At 36.1% G+C, this 20,996-nt stretch overlaps 1 protein-coding gene across 1 annotated transcript; it reads right to left on the bottom strand.

Annotated features, from left to right (window-relative positions):
• Nucleotides 1-1,388: 1,388 nt before the first annotated feature.
• On the bottom strand, nucleotides 1,389-20,757 carry LOC129001471 (mitochondrial import receptor subunit TOM20 homolog B-like). The gene is made up of 4 exons (XM_054428768.1): nucleotides 20,430-20,757; nucleotides 9,440-9,543; nucleotides 8,025-8,198; nucleotides 1,389-2,418 (listed from the first exon to the last, which is right to left on the bottom strand). Exons 1-4 carry the CDS (start codon nucleotides 20,560-20,562, stop codon nucleotides 2,359-2,361), a joined length of 471 nt encoding a protein of 156 aa, XP_054284743.1. The 5' UTR covers nucleotides 20,563-20,757; the 3' UTR covers nucleotides 1,389-2,358.
• Between the last annotated feature and the right edge of the window lie 239 nt (nucleotides 20,758-20,996).

The raw sequence follows: 20,996 nt of genomic DNA on the forward strand, positions 1-20,996 counted from the left end.
TGTTGTAGTTTGCTTGTTTATGAACCTATTTTGATCAAATTTGGAAAATGTTTTTATTTCTTACTAACTATTAACATTTTACAAAAAAAAAAAAAAAACAGTTTTACCCTCCCTGATGCAGCAAACCTAAGTACTTGTTAAACTAATTCTATTTAAATAGGTAATTAATGTTATATTTTTTAGTAGACATTTCAGTGTAAATCCAATCAGTCAAATGGAAATTCGCTTAGTCTGCAGGTTTGCTGCGGCGGGGGTATTTTTTATTAAAATTGTTTGGGCCATTTTTGAGAAAATCTGATTTTCTCTTTTAATTTATGGGTTTATTTTATATAGTGATGTAGGAGTATTGTTCGTGCATGTATAAGTCAAATACTAACTCACTAACTGTATACTTTTATGAAATTGATTTCACATCCAGTTTATTTAAAGGTAGGCCCTGCATTTCTGGTTAATTAATATATTGAAGTACAATAGGTTATTAGGTTACCGTTACCAGTTTAAATGCAATTTGTTTTCGTAAGCTGTTTTAGTTATTTGGCTTTCTATTATTCCTTATTAACATAGATATATTATGGAATATTATCATTTTTTAGTTAGTGTTATTTCCAGGGCAGACCCATTTACAGACATTTTTATTAGGTTAAATCAAATAGCAGCCTTAGAAACATGTTTAAATAAATATAAATTGTATGTGTGTTTGTATTACAAATTTAAGCCTTATTTTGTTTATCCATTGACAAACGTGAATGATGGTAGGCTTTTGTTAATTTATAAAAATAAGCAGTTCCTTCCCACCACATATGAACATCAGCTGCTACTGATAGGAGGAATATAAAGACACTGTTCCAATATATGATGACAATCATTTTAAAAACGATTACAATGTAGTAACAATAAAAAAGTGGCTATAAAACCTGAAACTAGCCTAACACATGACCCTGAAATACACTATTAAACTAAGTAGTTTGTTGCGATATGGTCTATGGCCAATCTTTGTCTCAAATACCAATGAAAAGATGACGTAAAGAGGAATAGTAATGGCAACGGAAAAGTGCCTGTGCCGCCTTAAAACACGGTCTAAATGCTTAAATAGCATCACCCTGGGTGGACATCCAGAGAGAGAAATTTTGTTTCAAGGAAATACAACGGGACTTTGCAGATGACTTCGTTTGGGACAAAACAAATTGTTGAAGGCGGCATCTCGCCTATTTTCTAAGTGCTTGGGCATTCAATTGGTTATTTATTTCTATCCTCCAATGATGATCCCTAAGGTTTACAGCTATATTTCACAAGTAATGCATTTATTTTACAATTTTAAAGTTTACCGAACCAAGTGTGGGCAAAACAGCTACCGTAACTTAAACTTAAAAGGTTAATTTAAAGACATGTTCAAAATAAATCATTCTATATTGAGCTACAGACACAAAATATCGGAATTCCAACTAGGCAAGCTTTATTTTCAAAATATACACTTTCATACACCTTACAGTTGGAATAACAAGTTCAACGATCAAGGCCTAGAAATACAATCCTTTTCTGCACAGCTTTAACGAGTAACAAATGCAAGAATGTACTTAGATGCAAAGACTCTTTGGAACTTATAGCTAGAGAAGGAACTTGCGCAAGAGAAAAAAGCTCAAGCAAACAATCAATATTTAAATCAAATGTTCCTCTGTCACTATTCGAAAATATTCAAATTAAAGCCCTATGCATTTTACAATTATTGTATTTTTCCTGATTTTGGTGCTATAAAAATAAATTTATAGACAAATTTACTAACCATCAAGAATATTTTTTTGTAACAACACTCACATTTGTACAAGCAGACACATTCTAAGACCTGAGAGCAGAATTTTCAAGACATAAAGACCCAAGAATGTAAGTAAGAATGTATGACTTCAGCAACAATACATTAAATGTAAACTCAAGCAGTTTAAATATTTGGTATAAGTTATACCTACATAGAATATTGTGATCATACCTACTTAAATTCTAGTTAATGAACAGTTGTTAAGCATTTACAAGGTTCAAGTCTAACAGCTTTAGGTTTAACATTTATCCATTAACAGATATAAATATTGAATAATACAACTGAAGAAACAAAACTCACTTTGAGGATAAATTGATGTCAAAATTCAAATCAAAGGAATTAAACGACAACTATTGATACTATACTATCCTTACACAATTTACAAACAAAATTATCATTTGATAATGTGTTTAGTTGAAAATAAATACCTTATCACTGATGTTTTTAACTCAGCCTGTAATGCCAAAAACATTCAAAAGAAGAATACTAAAGAGAAATAAGAGCCTAAAGACATTGAATGATCTGACTACGTGGAGAGGTTGTTTAGATTAGTCAACGCCATCATCAACTACGGTGGCAGTAGAGGCAGTTGATTGCGCCATGAATCTCTGCAAAAAATATGAGCATTTTTATATAAATACAACTATTCGTAATATATAGAAGTAAAATCTTGTATTTTTACAGTTATCATGGTAAGCCTCTAGTTGCAGGTGCTTTACATAATCACTTTCAATTGTGAAGCCTTCAGAAGCCATATACTGTACATGTGTACCTATGCCTATACGTAAGATGACACTCAAAACTAGAGGTTTTTAAGACACTAGTGTCCCTGTTGCTCGAATTCGAGCAATTTCTAAGTATTACTGGCGTTACTTTAAAACAATTTTTTATGACTTTAAAAGGTTCAACTCAAAGATTATGGAAATACCCAAGATGTACCTAACAGATCGATATAATCAACATTTCTTGTAAAATCTTATTATTTTTCAAAAGCTGATCTTGTTTTTTAGCGTTTTCTACAAATAGCCTTACTCATAGCCGCATTAGGTTGTCCATAATAACGATTATAAATAAAAAAAAAAAAAACATGATTTATATTTCTTCTCCTTGGTGGTGTTCCATGACTTTCCTATGTTACCATAGTTTGCAAATCGGCTCTTTCAATGATTACTAAGAAATGCAGCACAGTGTTAATTGAGTTTTCCTTTTAGTATACCAATTTATCCATCAGGATCTCTAGCTTTTTTCCATTGTAATATTTACGCCAACGCAAATTTAAATAGTAAATATTTCATTTCTACCAAGTCAGTAAATGTTTGTAGCAAACTGTTAAATTAGCAAACTTATGGTCTGTTTACAATAAACATATGTTCTTCTTCTCACTTTTAATTTCTGACAACAGCTGAAGTTTTATAATAATTTTTGTTTCCCATGTTAATCTTATGGAGAAATACAAAACTTTATAGGGCCCCAGGGCCTCACTCTCAAATTATTTCCCTAGAAAGAAAGTTTCCTGCACAACTTCACGTTAGTTACGCTCTTTCTAACGACACCAAAAACATGTCAATCGGATCAGTAGTTTCGGAGGAATAATTGTCACAAAAAACCTGCTTGCGTATTAAACAAGTATAGATAGATTCTATGCTTAAGAAATTTGAAAACGTTAAAACAATTGTTTTTACTTTTTGGTCCTAACTTTCTTTGGTAAAAATAACTTTTTGCTTTTTTCAATATTAACGGGAGGTAATATTTCACGGTCATCCCAAATACGTTGATTTGTTTCACGCAAAAGCCCCAACTAACGTCATATGGAGAGGATGACCATAGTTCTCAACCCCGACGCCAGGGATCTATATCAAAGGGTCGCCATAGAACTCCTTGAAATACATTAAAACATTTTCCCAGTTTTCCTGGAAGCAAAATCTGGTATTCCCGTTACCTAGTGCACGTTTTTACTAAGAGTCTGCGGGACCCTGATATTTTAAGATTGGGTCGGGTTAACAGTTGGCCGGAGTATCAGTACGGATCAAGCTCGGGTCGAGTCAAATACATAATTCCGCAACCACGGAATGTATTTCTGAAGAAGCATGATCAAAAATTCACAATTTTGCCAAGCTTGTGGGAGACGATCACTGTGACAACAAAAGACTTTTAGTTTTTTGCCCAAAGTCTAATATGTTCACGACTTACTGTGACCAATATGGTCACGATTTCAAAGTAGAGGTGGGCGTTATGAAAAACGTAGTAGGATAAATAATACTATTACTGAAGATTCACCTATTAATTTGGTAATAGATTACTGAGAATACCCTTTTATTTTTGTAACATCTTCTGAGCTTTTAGAACAAGCTAGTAAAGAAATGCTCATCATGTACCTATAGTGAGCGCTTAGTAACAGTTTATTGATAATAAAGTCTGAATATTCATACATTCAGTATCATTGATATCCAATTGCTTTTATGGTAATTAATGGTTTATTAATTTCTTCAATTAAATATAAAATTTTTAGTGATGGTGGATCATACTATTATTTTTGTAACATCCGAGCAAGTGAAATAACGCTGCCATAATCGTATTAATTAATAACTAGAGCTATGTAATAGTTTGTCTTTGTAACAAGTGAAATAACGATCCTATAACCCTATTTATTAATAGCGAGCCTCACAAAATAATATATACCTTAGGTAATAGCTTACTGAGATGGACTCATTATTTTTTTCTGTGGTTGGGGGATTAATGACAGTGCATTGCCACTGATACAATGAAATGTCAAGTAATAAAACTAGACCAAAAAGACCAAGGGAGCCGCGCTCCTAATGAGTAATTGATTGGATCGTTGAATGTAAACAGTGTCTTGCTGGCTTCCTTTGTTGATGTTAGTGTCTGTCCAGTACAATTACTCTTCACTATGTGTTTTGATAAATAACAATATGTTTGACAAAACGATTTCATTACATGCAGAAAATTTTATTAACAGTCTCGCAGTTAATAATTATATTCTATTTTCGTTCTTATGACGAACAGATAATGTAAAAATTATTAGGGCTTAATAAGCTTGTAAAAGGAAGTAAATTAACAAAAGAAAGCCCTACGATAGAGAGGGAACGACCGGCTGAAATGTACTGGCAGGGGAAATAATAGGTGACAAAAATAGTAGTATTATCTCACCTATTACCACCTATTACCGAAAAGCTATTAACATCCCTGACTATTACTGAAAAGTAAGGGTATTTCCCAACTCTATTTCAATGTGAAGCAGAAGATTAAGATGTGGCCTCGGAAGATGTTCTCGATTTTACAGTAGCCAAAATACGTTCAAGATTTCAAAGTAACCGCAGATGGTGTTCATGATTTTTACATAACCTCGGAATATGTTCTTGATTTTACTGTGACTTTGGAAGACGTTAACAATTTCACTGTGACAACAGACAATGTTCACGACTTTTCTGGGACTGAAGAAGAGGTTCATATTGTCACTGTAATAACAGACGATATTCACGATGTAACTGAGACCGCAGAAGATATTCTTGATTGTACCGTGACAATGGAAGATATTCTCAAATTCGCAGTGAACGCAGAATAATCTTTAAATAGTTTTCCCAGTAAAATTTCAAAATTCCTACATAATTCCCGATACAACAAATTAACGATTCCCAGTAAAATTTCAAAATTCCCACATACAGGGTGTCTAGTTTATTTCCATTATAAAAATCAAGACTAATTCCAGACTTTTCAAGACTAATTCCAGATTTTTCAAGACTAGTTTCTTCAAAAACTAGTGGGTGTTGATACCAAAATGTATTGATTCTCGATTCTTGATACCGATACCAATTTTTATAGATTAACCAAATTTTCTAAATAATACTACACCAACCCCTGTCTTTGTCATACAGTAGTATTATGATAATGTGGTGTTTTCAAGTAAAGAAATAATGCTTACTTACTTACTTACTGCCATGGCCACTTGTACCCTAGCTGGTACTTGGCCTCGCCAACACGCTGTCGCCAATAGTCTCGGTCCCATGCATCTTCCTCTACAAGCCTCATCCTTTCCAAATCTTTTCGTACTTGACCCCACCACCTGGCTTTCGGTCTACCTATTGGTCTTCTTCCCCTCGGATTTCCTCTGAGAGCTGTCTTCAGTAGACTCTCCTCCTTTCTCCTCAGGATATGGCCAACCCACCTTAATCTTCTACTCTTAACTTCTCCAATGATATCAGGGTCTTGAAATAACTCTCTTAGCTCCCGGTTGTGGCGGATTCTCCATACTCCATCTTCACATACTGGCCCATATATAGTTCTCAAAACTTTGTTCTCAAAAGTTATTATTTTCTTTTCTGAGTTCTTGCTCAGGATCCAATTTTCCCCTCCATATAAAGTACAGGTCTTACTATAGTTTTGTAGATTCTAATTTTTGTCTTTCTCGTTAAAAGTTTTGATTTCATTAGTTTACTGCATGCGTACCAACTCTTATTTGCTAAATTTATCCTATTCTGAATTTCCATGTCTTCCGTATTTTTGTCAGATAGTAGAACGCCTAGATAGGTGAAATTATTTACTCTTTGGAATTTATGGTTGTTGACTTGAAAAAACTCTTCATTATTTCCAGCTTCTCCTCTTGTTACTATCATGAATTTGGTAATAATGCAGCAATAAAAAATTCTAACTAGCAAATTTGGTTTTTGTCATCATGAAATCTTTTGCGTACCGTACTTTTAGACATCATCATTGACTTCAGCGGTTACAGAAACGTGATCGTCGTCGTCCGCGAACAAAATCATTAACAATTCCCGCGGCCTTGTAGACATCAATGACATCATCGTCGTCTCCCGCGGTCCCAGAAACGTCATCTTCATCGTCCGCGATCGCGGCAAAATCATGAACATTTCCCCCGGCTGTTTAGACATCACTGTCATCTCCTGCGGTCACGGAAACGTTATCGTCGACGTCCGCAATCACGGCAAAATCATGAACATTTCCCGCGGCCGTGGAGACATCATCGTTGTCTCCCGCGGTCACGGAAACGTCATCGTTGTCTCCCGCGGTCACGGAAACGGCATCGTCGTCTCCCGCGGTCACGGAAACGTCATCGTCGTCTCCCGCGGTCACGGAAACGTCATCGTCGTCTCCTGCGGTCACGGAAACGCCATCGTCATCTCCCGCGGTCACGGAAACGTCATCGTCGTCGTCCGTGATCACGGAAACGTCATCGTCGTCGTCCACGATCGCGACAAAATCATGAACATTTCGCGCAGCCGAGCAGATATCATCGTCATCTCCCGCGATCGCGGCAAAATCATGAACATTTCCCGCGGCTGTTTAGACATCACCGTCATCTCCTACGGTCACGGAAACGTTATCGTCGTCGTTTGCGATCACGGAAACGTCATCGTCGTCGTCCGCGATCGCGACAAAATCATGAACATTTCGCGCAGCTGAGCAGATATCATCGTCGTCTCCCGCGGTCACGGAAACGTCATCGTCGCCTCCCGCGGTCACGGAAACATCATCGTCATCTCCCGCGGTCACGGAAACGTCATCGTAGTCTCCTGCGGTCACGGAAACGTCATCGTCGTCGTCCGCGATCGCGGCAAAATCATGAACATTTCCCGCGGCTGTTTAGACATCACCGTCATCTCCTGCGGTCACGGAAACGTTATCGTCGTCGTCCGCGATCACGGCAAAATCATGAACATTTCCCGCGGCCGTGTAGACATCATCGTCGTCTCCCGCGGTCACGGAAACGTTATCGTCGTCTCCCGCGGTCACGGTAACGTCATCGTCGTCTACCGCTGTCACAGAAACCTCATCGTCGTCGTCCACTATCGCGGCAAAATCGTGAACATTTACCGAGGCCGTGTAGACATCATCATTGGCTTTCGCGGTTACGTAAACGCAAGACGACGATCGCGGCAAAATCATGAAAATTCCCGACTTTGAAATCAAATTTAAGACTAAATCCCGACTTTTCAAGACCATTTTGAAATTCAATACTAATTCCCGACTTTCCCGATTTTCCCGACTACTAGACACCCTGCACATAACTCCCGATACAGCAAATTAATTATTCCTGGTTTACTTAAATCTCAGTCTGTGGCCACCCTTAGACCAGTGTAATAAATTAGTCAATTAATTATTTATGACTGCAGCGACTACTTAGGTAAGTATATTGAACTGATTATAAATGGCCTGTTCAATTTGCTGTGTCTCCTACCTGGCCGGCAGCCGGTAGTCTGAGCAGCAACAGCTGGAACACATGCGGAGGAAGCGTCTGCTGCAATACTTGCAACAGCTGATTAGGCTGGCCACAGACTGCGACTGCGTTGCTCAGGTGTTCAACTCCCCCTTCTTCGTCCCCAGCTCCCAGCAACTCCTCTCCCTTCTGAACCTGCATCAAACATGCACAGTTGTTACTAACTGAACAAACACAGTAAACTTCCTCTAATCCGACACGTCTTTCAAACTAAAGCTATTCTTTGGAGTTAGGCTATGTAGAACTTAACATTTTGTTGGATTTTATGTAAACTAAAAAGCAAATTAATGTTTGAGGTATACGAGATGGTTCTACTATGAATCAAACTTCCATGAATCTAGTAGATTTAAATCTTGCTGAGTTGTATAATAAACGTTTAAGCATACAGTAAGTCAATTATTGTTTTATTTAGATTTTAACTTATAATCATTCTATGATTTGAAATAATTATTAATCTAACATGTACCTAATCCTCACCCTAGATTATGTCGGTGTGGAGAAACTTAGGTTACCGGTAAAGTAATTTTTAGATTTAGTTAAGAAATTAAACTAAAATAATTATTATTCTGCTTGAATCTATAATATTGGCATAGGCTACTTAAAACGTTTTAGGGGTCTTAGAAAATATTATAATGTAAAGGGAGATTTCCCAAAAAGGAAGGAGGTGTGTAAGCCTAAATTATAATAAAGAACAGGGGTCAAAAGCGTAGCTTTGGAAGAACTGGCTATAATTCATGTTTTTAAAAGCTTTCAATAACAGTGTGAAAAGTTGTGTGTCATTAAATATTATCCAGGCCTATACTGTATAAAAAACTGAAACAAAATTTATTTTATCGATGAATTTATTTAGGAGTGAAAATTGTATAATACCGTAATCTATCTATATATTAATAGGCAAGCATGTTTCTTTAAAACCTTTTTTCTCAGCTCGTGTGAATCGTAGGGAAAATCTACGCATACCGTTGGAAAGCTATTTTCCTGTAGGTGTGCAGAATCCCTTTATAAATTTAAATAGGCTCAAAGATAAGCACAAAAAATGAGTTTAAAAATTTGAAAAAATTAACATGGATCTTATGCGTTGCTATGCTGGTTACGAAATAACAACGAAATATAAACAGAAAATCAAAACAAATGGAGGAAACTCCAATCACATGTTTTATTTACAGTGTGGGGTGAAAATAGATAAGTGAGTACATTACATATTTTTGGTCGAGTTTCGACCACTGGACGACCTCTCGTAACTATTATTGAATGAATGCATATTTAAAACCCCAAACATAATATATTTGTTTACTTTACTAGGCCATGGAGTATCTAGACAATGGTCAAGAAAATAAACCACTAAGTTACAAGTTCAAGTTTTAAAGTTTACTTACCTCCTGAAGGAAAAACATTTGCACCGCTTCGTGATCTTTGAGATCAGGAATTTTCGTTTTGCCATTCTTTGCATTCAATGCAGCTTCTCTTTTCGCTGTTCTTCCTGTAACCAGTTATTGTTATAGTTTATGCATAAGCTTAATATAATGAAAATCAAGCAAGATCTTACTGATTTATATGAGGTGAGTTATATCCAATAATAAGAAAGAAGAGTACTCAAAAGAGATTTGCCCACACACGTTCCAGCAAGATGCCCCAAATGCCGAGCCAACCTTGTAAGCCAAGGCGCTCTGCTCGAAAGTTTTTGAGGATATAAATTCATTGATAATCTGAGATTGTTGAAGTAGAAGTTTTAAATGCTTTGAAAAAACTAAAATAAAAAACATCATTAGGTGCAGATAACATTTCTCCTTATTTATTAATGTTTAAAAAATCTTGTATGGGCTGTGCTGATGTTTAAGTGAAACCACTTCACTTAATTTTCAATCTCTCATTGAAGAATAACTGTTTTCCAGACATTTTGGAAGATTGTAAAAGTACAGTAGTAGTAGCAATTCCAAAAAAAGTGTTCAAAATTATATAAGAAAATTGCAGTTATAAATATCTTCTCCAGCTATGATCTTTGAGAGCATGTTCCTACAACAGATTGCTCGGACATGTATCAAATATCATCACTCCTCATCAACTTGGGAGGTTTTCCTGGTCCATCAATTAATTCAAATATAATACATTTTTTCAGTAACTTACATTATAAATTCTATTGATCAGAACATTAAAGGTTGATTGTGTGTACGCCGATTAAAAAAAAAACATTTAATAGAGTTAATCACTTAGTGTTTCTGTCTAAGCTTCATTACTATAGTCTATCTGAAAACAAATTGTAGGCCTACCCCAAGTTTCAAATTTAGGGCCTTAACTATTCATAGTCTGTATAAATTATATAACCAGAAATGTAAAACATAGTAAAATTTTGATGTACGCTGAGTCGCTGACTATTTAAAAATTTAAAAAATATTATCAACATCTTGGATTTTTAACAGCTAGCCTACAAACTGATATTGATGAACTAATTGCTTGGAGTAAAAACAATACATTAATTATTTCATGTTAAAAATTTGCTGTTATAGCCAAACTATTGTGAACTTTCCTTATAAAATGTATGTGTGAATCGGATGGGTGTTGTCTTATGTAGAAAGTCAGTGTTTTAAGATCTTGGTGTTATTTTTTATGGTAAATTTCTATTTTCACAACATGTGATTGATATGATGAATATTATATGTCTTTGTTTTAACAGTCCATATGTTGTAAAGAAAAAAAGAAAAAACTCTACTCTCATATATTTAAATATTGTATTTAAATATATTTACTCCTTGCAATGCTCTCAAAGTGAATTCTTTACAAATCTTGGTTGCCCCTAGGTTGGAAGAACTTGGAAAATAAAAATACAAAACAGAGCTTGGCAGTGGAAGCTTGATGTTAAATAAATAATTGTGTGGGCCCTGTAAAATAAGAATACTTCCCAAAGGTCCTTAGGGGACGTTCTTGGTACTGTTTGAAGTTCTTCCAGACTGCATTACCTTTTGTAATAATATTTACTAATCTTAATTCTACACTGAATTTACTTGCTCACTACCACACTGATATTTAGTGTTGCACTTAAAAGGTGAATCTTTTGTAGTGGCCTATTGTTTTACTGGATTACCTTTATTTCAATGTTTGAATAATACTAGGGTTGCTTTCAGAGAGGTGAAAGCCAGTTGAGCGGAAAAACGTGATTTGATATTTGTATAAGTAACTAAATGTAAAAAAAGTCAATAGATGTACTAATGCTGGTTTTATTGATTAAAATTATAATAATTCAGATTTGTTTTTACTAGGCTACATCTTGTTATTCAGATACCTCTTCCAAAAGTGCATTATAGTAGTTTTGACCAGGAAAATATTATCAGTTTATTTGGTGCAACACAAATAAACAACTCGATCACCTACCTATAACCTACACTTTACCTTCCTAATCTAACCTTACTTCAAAACACTTAATGTAGTCACGAATACTCGTAAGCCCCGACCTACCTTCCCCACATGCCTAAATTAGATCAGTGTTCAATCTGCGTTTTATTAATAAGTGTAATAACTTACTGCACCGTCGATGTGTAGTTCAACATAATATAACCTGTGATGTATTACCGGATTGAATATCGATTCCATTCGGTTCAATATATCACTTATTACATCCTGATTTCTAACATTGGCTGTTTCTAATCAGCTGGCAACACAAATAGGTTCCCAAGAAAGTAGTCACTGGTCCGTATCCCTCCGCTCCTTGCTTATGCTCCGCGCATTGAGAAAGTAGTTCCGTATATTTACTCGATTTTCAGTGAATTCCGCACCTTAAAAAAATGTTTTAACGGCATTCTCTTGTTTATTAAAATCAAAGGAATGGTTTAAAAACGTTTAAAAGAAAAGTCTAGAAAGTTCAGAAATACCTTATGATTCTCTTGTTTACATTTTTCTTGTAAACAAAAAACTGTCATATGGCTCTTTTAGTCCCATAAGCCTAATGTTAAAATTTGGAAATTTTAAGTTCGTTTTAAATTGCATTAGCATTATCTAATTGAAATTTGTTTGTTTATTAACAATCTCACTATTAGTCTTAATAATCTAGTTAAGTTTAGCTGAAATGTTTTCTGCCGTTATTGAGTGATGTTGCTTTATTTGTTGCATTGAAGTTGATCCCAAAGAGCTACGCTCAATTAATAACGATGAATTACCAAGGCTATAGAGAACTAGAAAATGAGTAACAATTTGATTTATTGGACAGAATTAATGACAATGAATATAAATGATTTCAATTTACAGAGTTGCTGGTTGTGGTTTATTTACTTAAAATGACCTTGAGTGACACAATCAGTTATGAATCGTTTGATTGAAAATGTTGAACAGATTTATCAAAAGGGAAGATACGGTGCGGTTTCACACTGATATCGAAACTGTAAACGGAAGAGTGATATTTAATTTATTGTTTGAGATGACCAGTACCAAGCAAATCCTTTTCGTTGGCCAACGATCAAAACGAAGGTCGTCTCGCAGTACCACTGATTAAACAGTACTGTGTTCAATCGTAGCAGTTTTATCAGAATGTTGCATTATTATTTTATAGCTAATTTGGTACTTTGGCGGTTCATCTATGTTCAAACTGACACAACTTCCGACAACACTTCCGCATCTAGCCGAACCAGCTACCTGCTCCCTCCTTTGATATTAATTTATCTCCCCCAAATTAAATACTAACCGTGACACTCTTTAAATGAATTGTACCTCAATATTCAACAATGAAATTTGATAATGACTCTGTGTAAAAATTCCAACAATATAAAAATCATTCAAAGTAACTCTGAATTACCCTAAAAAACCATTTTCATTTATTAGCGAATTTCCCTATAGGGAAGTAGCTATTACCGTAGGTCTCATGGTAAGACTTAGGCCCGGGACCGATTTAGTTTTTCATTTTGATGTCCCCAGAGGCCAAAAACACCACTCGTTCAAATTTTTATATATGTGTATATATATATATATATGTGTGTCCGTGAACACGATAACTTGAGTAATTTTTATCCGATTTTGATGACATTTTGTTTGAAGGTGTAAGGCGGGATAAACTTGAATGAGTTCGCGATCCAGCATGATCGGACCATGGGAACAGGGTTTTATGGGGTAAAAATTGGTTTTTCTCACTTTTGACCCTCAAAACACAAAATTTCCCAATTTTTCTCTAAACCTTCTTAAAGAGCTTAAAAAAACAAACAATTCAGTATATCAAAGTGTTTTTGTACGGTTATTGGTTACGGAGAAAACTAAAAAAATGGTAAATTTAAAATTCCCATGTTATTCTTATGGAGAATATTGTAAAATGTTGTAGTTTGCCTTTTTATGGATATCTTTTGATCAAACTTGGCAAATATATTCATTTTATACTAATCAATAATTATTTTACTTAAAACACACACTTTATTAGTTTCCTTGTAGCAGCAAACCTAGGTACTCGTTAAACCTAATGTTATTTAAATAGATCAATTGAAAATCAATTCAGCCAAATGGAAATTCGCTTAGGCGTCAGGTTTGCTGCGGCGGGGGTATTTATTCTTAATACTATTGGATCATCACAGCTTATAATATACTACCGATTATTACACTATAAATGGATATAAAAATCAGTGAATTGGATTCGAACCTGGAAACATGTGATTATTTGACATGAACTAACAGAATATAACAGGAAAATTTACAATGTGCGACTCACTGAATTCTAAGATATAATAATAAATAACACAATTACTTACAAATTCGGACGTCCACAAAAATCACAAACACAATTTGAAGGATAGGGATGAGGAATTGTAACTAGCCGATATTCTAATTCAAAACGCGATCAATTTGAATTTGTTTGACGAACGTGAAATTTTCAATGGCGGGCTGCGTTGGCCGGTAAAACAAACTTTTTGACACTGGTTTGACGATCAAAACTGATTCTAATTTCCAACCGCGTTGCAATTATATCCCTTCGGGATATAGGCTAAACGATTTCGAGGAAATGAAAATTTATCCGACCAACACAACGAAATGAATTTAATTTGCACGAACGAACGAAAAGGTTTCCGACTAGTCACGGGAGAGGATCAGAACACACTGGGTCAGTCGTTGCTGGCGGCTAGTCCATCCCTACTACTTTTTTATGGAATTCTGGGTAATTGATCAGCTGACTATTGTTTGCGTCTGCTACAGGTTCGTTGTTTATACGACGAATCGGTACAATGTAATCCCATCATATGTTAATTCTCATTGTTACATTCATTCATCACAAATCACCTCTCTACAAACATGTAGGCCTACCCTCTTTCTCTCTCATAAATTAAACTTCTTTATACCAAAACCGTGTATTTTTCCTCTTATATTATAGGCCCTAACTACACCGCTCATTTTTGGTCCTCTCGAGCTGCGGATTAGGCTATATGAACATTATTGTGACTTTTTCTCAAGAAGTTTATTTAAATGGCTTGGATAACATATTACGTCCAACTTGAAGCCGCCATGCCAAGGACAATACTGCATTGTCATAGTACGTGGATTAGCCGTCCGGCAGTTACTGTCATAACCTAACCAACCAAATTTGCTGATAATGAAAAAATCTAATGAAGGTTAAATTCATTTGTTCATTAAACAAAATTATAAATGCTTTGGCATTTATAAATTACCGTATGTATTTATTATTTATAAATTATTGGCATTTATGCTTTAGAATTTTTGAACTCTAACAAAAGAGGTAGGCTACAGTTAAGAAGAAATGGCATTCAAAGCAAAATCTTTGACAAAAAGTTAACTTAAAGTTTCTGTTGGAATTCGAACCAGGGACCTTTTGCATATCAGCCGAGCACTCTATCCAATACACCACGAACACCGATGGCTATAGATCGTATTGTTGTGGTAATGGCGTTCCGGGCCCCCACAACCCAGTGATGTCACTGCCGGACCCCTAATCCACATCCGGTTACCATCCGTGTATCTTCTGTGTATTTGAATAGGCCTAGCTATTTAATTGAAAATCAAATCAGGCAAATGGAAATTCGCTTAGTCTGCAGGTTTGCTGGGGTGGGGGTATTTAGCTAATTATCAATTAAAAATTAAACTGTTAAGTTAAAAACCTAACCTAAATAACCAAACTTGCTGATGATGAAAAACACAAATGAAGGTTTAACTTATAATCGAATAGATAGGCTAGGGAGACGGACATCGGCCCAGATCTTTGTTTGGGTTGATCCTCTGATTTATGGCCTGAGGGTAGTGGTCACCAGAGGAGGGGTGGGGAATCAAGAATTCTGAATCCCACCGAAGGCGTTAAACTTTTTGTCAAAGATTTCGCTTAGAATGCGATTACTTCTTAACTGTACCGGTACATCTTTTGTTAGAATTTATAATTTTATGATCAGAACTATTTTCGATTAGGAAACCTTTATTCGATTTTTTCATAATCAGCAAGTTTGGTTGGTTTGGTTAGGTTATGATAGTTTAATTTTATAATTACAAAATTAAAAATAGAATTTTAGGCTAGGTATGTAATTTTACTTTATCCAAGTTTTACAGAACTATTTTTTTATTAGTAAACCTTCATTCGTTTTTTCATTATCAGCAAGTTTGGTTAGTTCGGTTAGGTTATGATAGTTAAATTAAATTTAATTAATGTTACTCTACAAACGATACGTTTGACAAGACAGGGACGGTGATAGAGCTAACAATTTGCCGCGAACAGTTCGGCTATGCACGGTATGATGCGGAAGCGTTCGTCACCAACCTAGAACTGACAGTTCAACCGACCGTGATTAAGAGGATTACAGCTTTGGTCAAGTGCCTACACCCGATAGGCTAGGCCTATTCTTAATGGATATTAGGGTAGCCCACAATACTGAAACTGTAGGTAGCCTAAGTAGGCTCAGTGGCGGTTCCAAGGGGGGGGGGCTACAGGGGCTAAAGCCCCCCCCCCCTTGGACCCTGGAAAAATAAATTTAAACGTACATTTCATCCTTAAAATACGCAATCTCATAAAACAGACATCAATGTAGTTTTTATTAAACTTAAAAGTGATGGCAGGAGTAGTATTAAGTCCCACATAAATAAACTTTGCGGACACTATCATAACGAATAAAATAATATTACGCTTTGGAAAGTTGTAAGCATCATCAAATTTTTACAGCAGTCAGCTGTTGACATGCTAGGTAGGGCAAAGGCAAGCGCCGAGCGTGCGAGTGAGGACGGGGAAACAGCTGATTTCCTGATGTTCCATGGTTAGTTTTGTCAAATTGTCTGCTAGTCACTAACTATAAACAGGCATCAATCAGCCATCAGCGGTAGCACCTGTAGCCTATTACCATTGACTATATATATAAACACTAGTGTCTAAGTTTATATAGTCAATGCTATTACTGAATTTGATACTATACATATTGTGACAGATCTATGAAATGGAGAAAAACGTAAAGTTAAAAAACGTGTGTACTTGCTTGCATGACATGTATAACAGGTGAAATGGGAGGTTTTATGACAATTTGGCACAGTTCTAGCCGTTAGAAATGGCTTTATAAAGTCACTAAACGGCTTTTAGGAGATGGATTCGTAGTCTACAGTAGGCCTATGTTGTGAAATTCATGAATGCAAGTTCGTCATAGTTTGAGTTTAAAATGTCTACTTGCTCATGACAAAGACAAATAACAGGTGAAATGAGAGGTTTTTGGACGGTTGGACACAGATAGACATTAATAATGGCTTTAGAAAGTCAGTAAACAGTTTTTATAGGAGGATATGGCCGTAGCCTACAATATGTTTTGAGATTTATGAATGTAATGGTCATAATTAGTTTTTAACATGTCTACTTATTCATGACAAATAAATAGGGAAATGGGAGGTTTTGCACACAGTTCTAGACGTTAAAACTGACTGTAGAAATTCGCCTAACGGCTTTTAGGAGGATATGGCCGTAGTCTACAGTGTGTTTTGAAATTCATGAATGCAATCGTCATAGTTTAGGCTAATTTTTACAATGTCTATTTGCTCATGACAAACAACAAGTGAAATGGGAATTTATGGACAATTGGGCACGGTTTGAGGTGTTAAAAATGGCTTTAGAAAGTAATCAAACGGCTTTGAAAATTCCAAATTTTCTTGACAAGGTCCTAGAACCGCCACTGAGTAGGCTACCATAAAAATTTAAGACACCAAGGCTAAGCCCTCAAGCTAACCCTCAAGCTGGCATGCGCCCGATATCGGGCGATTTACGCCGCGGCCGAAATGGCAGCGCCCGAAACAACGTCACGGAAATCGCCGATTTTAGCACGAAAATTAAACTAATATCACTTAATATAGTATTTATTCGGTTCAGAAATGAATAATCTATCGATTGATGTGCATTTCAACTATTTGGTTGCCTTTGGGAAAACTTAAAACTATGAAAATAACGCATCAGCTGACGACATTGTCATAATGTCATGATGACGCAATCGCTTGTTACCGGCGTCTGTTCTGTTGTTGTTGTTGTTTATTTCGCGTTGTGTTTGGTTAGTTTCGGTGTTATAAGTTTAATTTTTTATTGAAATGTGAGTTTATTTCACTTCAAGATGTCTGATCGTAACTACCGTGACCGATCTAGTGAATTACGAGAGTTGATCTATGACCCAATTCTAAGTGGCGAGGAGACTAGTGATAGTGAACCTGACGAAAATACTCCAAGTGACAATCCCCTAACAGAAGTTGATTATGAACATAGCTTAACCGACTTTTCTTCTGGTAGCTCGGATAACTATGTGCCCAATGAGGAGGAAATATCAGATTGGACTAGGGAACATGATACAGATTTTGAACCTCAGGTAAGAAATGAAGAGCCAGTTAGGCCTGACTCACCTATTGTGCCTGGCCTAGGCCTAATGAACCTGCTGTGCCTGCTGACAATATGTTGCCTAATATTCCTAGGCCTTTACCAATTTCTAATGACCCAAGATGGGTGTTAGTTTACCCCCCCCCCCCCCCCCCCCAGAAGAAGAAAAGGTTGCAGACTTTTTGGTAAGGGAGGGATGTTCCTGATTTCGATAAGGGAACCTGATTTCGACCCTTGGCACAAAATTAGGCCATATATAGACGAATTAAATGGTAAGTTTAAGCAATTTTTTGTGCCAAAACAGCCTATCTGCATAGATGAAAGCATGGTGGGGATGAAGAACAGATGTATTTATATACAATATATGCCTAACAAGAGGCACAACAGGCTTGGCATAAAAAAATTCGAAATTTGTGACAGCAAAACCTCTTACGTCCTCCATTCGGAACTGTACAGCGGTAAGGACTTTATGTCAGATGGAGATGACCCCTTAGCACAGAAGGTGGTTTTGGATTTACTTACAAAATGTAATCTCCTCGGTAAAGGGTACCATTTATTTACCGATAATTGGTACACTAAAATCCCTCTGGCACAAGCACTTTTAGATCAAAACACCTACCTGACAGGCACTGTTAGAAAGAAATCAAAGGGCTTATCTAAAAATCTGCTGCAGAGGAAACTTCAAGTAGGAGAGACTGTCTACTTTAGGAAAAATAACATCCTTCTTGTTGGATTTAAAGAAAAGAAAACCTGTAAACCAGTTTATTGTCTGACAACGGCGTGCCATGCCAAAAACAAGCTTGTCAGGAGCAAAGGTGGAAGAGAGGCTATAAAGCCTGTACTTATTGCCAAGTAGGCCTACAATGCTCACATGGGAGGGGTTGATACCAAGGACCATGTATCACTCTTGTGACAGGCCAACTAGACGCTACTGGAAAACAATTTTTCACAAATTTTCTAGATATGGCGCTTCACAATGCGTACATTTTGTACAAAGCCAACACCGACCGAGAACACATGAAAAATCACAGGGACTTTCTGATGAACATCATAGAGGATTTGTCCACTGACCAAGCCCAGCCTGATAATGTACCAGGTCCAGGTGGTGATGTCCTTGGACCTCGACATGAGTTGACCAAACTACCTGGAGAGAACAATCGCCTGTGTGTGGTGTGTCTGGACAAAAATATAAAAAGAAAGACCACCTATTGGTGTCCTGGCTGTAGGCTAATGGGGGAATTCACCAGAATTGTTATCACCTTCTAGACCACTATTACAGGCCTACAAAAAAGGGCAGGAAGAGAAGGCATTCTAGTGATTCGGAGTGAAGAGAGTGATGAGTGACGTAACCGATACGTGTACATGTGTAAATAAACTTATGTAAATAGTGTGTATATGAAATTCCAAAAACAAACAGTGGCTTTTCTACAGGCAACCATTCCTGGGATTATCTAGGTATGTAATATAACTTGAGTAGGCCTATTTTATAAATTATTTCTTGTATGAAGTTAGACCTGAACGTTTTGCTTCAAGTATTCGTGCAGGTTGTACAACGAATGTGTATATAGTAATAAAAACCGTTAAAAGTATTTTTTTTTAGGAACATAAATGTACTATATATCATTCTCTTCCTCATGAAATTGTGCACAATTTGTATATTTTGAAAAATTATTTTCAGTTTATTGGTTTGAGTTATAGAACGGAATATATGCATATAAATATAAAAAAAATTCTGCTCAGTAAATATACAATTTTTTTTGTAAATCAAAATTTCATAGTCTATATAAAATTTATATAATATTCCTTGTTTTATGCTGGAAAAAAAGATATATAATATGATATATTTACAAACTTATTTACTGTTTAAAAAATAAAATGTTGCGCGACCCATTAAAAACCCTTGCCACCACAGCATAAAAAGACCGCCAGCTTGAGGGTTAACTTACAAATAGGCTATAGGTAGGTAACTTTGGTCTAAGCCTATGATGGAGTCAGATTAACTTACCTATCAATTTTGTAAAAAAATTAAACTAAACTAACTTAGGTTTTACAAAAATAACTCAAGCCTAGGCTAAATAACTTATGCTACTTTAGGTAGCCTTAGATATTGAGCCCAGGATTGCCACCTTTGGTGAGGAAAAAATCGGGACATTGCCCTCCTCCCTCCAGGATTAACATACAATTAAAAACGGGCATTAAGGAACCAAAATCAGGACTGTCCCAGCAGAATCGGGACGGGTGGCAACCATGTTTGGGCCTGACATGGATTTCAGCGATAAAGCTGGAAAATTTAAGTACACATAGAGGCCTAACCTTATGATGTAGGCATACTTAGGCCTAGGCCTGTGTTTGGGTTTTAATAACTCAGGATTTTCCTATACCAGTATGGAAGCTTTACAACAATTACTAGAGGGGTTTAACTCCCCAAATTGGTATCAACTTTTCAAGAGGCCAATTAGATATTAGGCCTAGGAGGTCTACAATGTCGCCAAGGTAACTTAGCCCATGATAGCTTAAATAAATAATATTTTATTTTAAGGCCTAGGCTAGGTTCTAATTGTGTTACTTACTTTCTTTAAGTTTCTTCTTGAAGTTGGGGTCACTTCTTCTTTTCCGGTCAAAATATATACAATATCCAATAAAAAGAGTTGCAGAAGCTCCTGCTGCAAGGCCAAGTGCAGCTTTCAACGAAATCATTGTCATTTTCTGCAGTTTTTTACTCAAACTTCAGACCTTCTAGCTTAGCTGGTAAAAAGGAAAACTGTGATATTAAACACTGTTCCAAAATTCAGAAAAAATCAAATCTAGTTAATACAATAACAATTTATAACATTTAAATACATCGTCGAAAATATCACCACACGCTAAGCGTAGTCTAAGTCTGAAAATCCAAAGGAGGTGTCGGGGTGTTCGTGTTAATCGTGTTGTTGGATTGGATTGGATTGGACATTGGACTTGACTTGATTGGTTCGGTTGACAACCGACGGACGGTTGTTTCTGTTTGTTGGTTGAATTGAAAGTTGAAGAATGAGAAGAAGAAGAAGACTATACAAAGAAGGAAGGGGACTAAAGACTAAAGAAAGAAGGAGGAGGGAGAGCGCCTGAGGAAAGAGGGACTAGGGAGGTGGCTAGGAACG

The sequence above is a fragment of the Macrosteles quadrilineatus genome, unplaced genomic scaffold (genome assembly GCF_028750875.1).
Source record: "Macrosteles quadrilineatus isolate MER2022 unplaced genomic scaffold, UCM_ALF_1.0 Scaffold_8__2_contigs__length_117827958, whole genome shotgun sequence".
Lineage (NCBI taxonomy): Eukaryota > Metazoa > Arthropoda > Insecta > Hemiptera > Cicadellidae > Macrosteles > Macrosteles quadrilineatus.

Coding starts and splice junctions, on each gene's coding strand:
- LOC129001471 (XM_054428768.1), bottom strand. CDS start 20,562: ATGACAATGATTTCGTTGAAAGCTGCACTTGGCCTTGCAGCAGGAGCT. Junction 9,544..20,429: donor CAAGAAGAAACTTAAAGAAA/GTAAGTAACACA, acceptor AACTGGTTACAG/GAAGAACAGCGAAAAGAGAA. Junction 8,199..9,439: donor AAATGTTTTTCCTTCAGGAG/GTAAGTAAACTT, acceptor TGTTTGATGCAG/GTTCAGAAGGGAGAGGAGTT.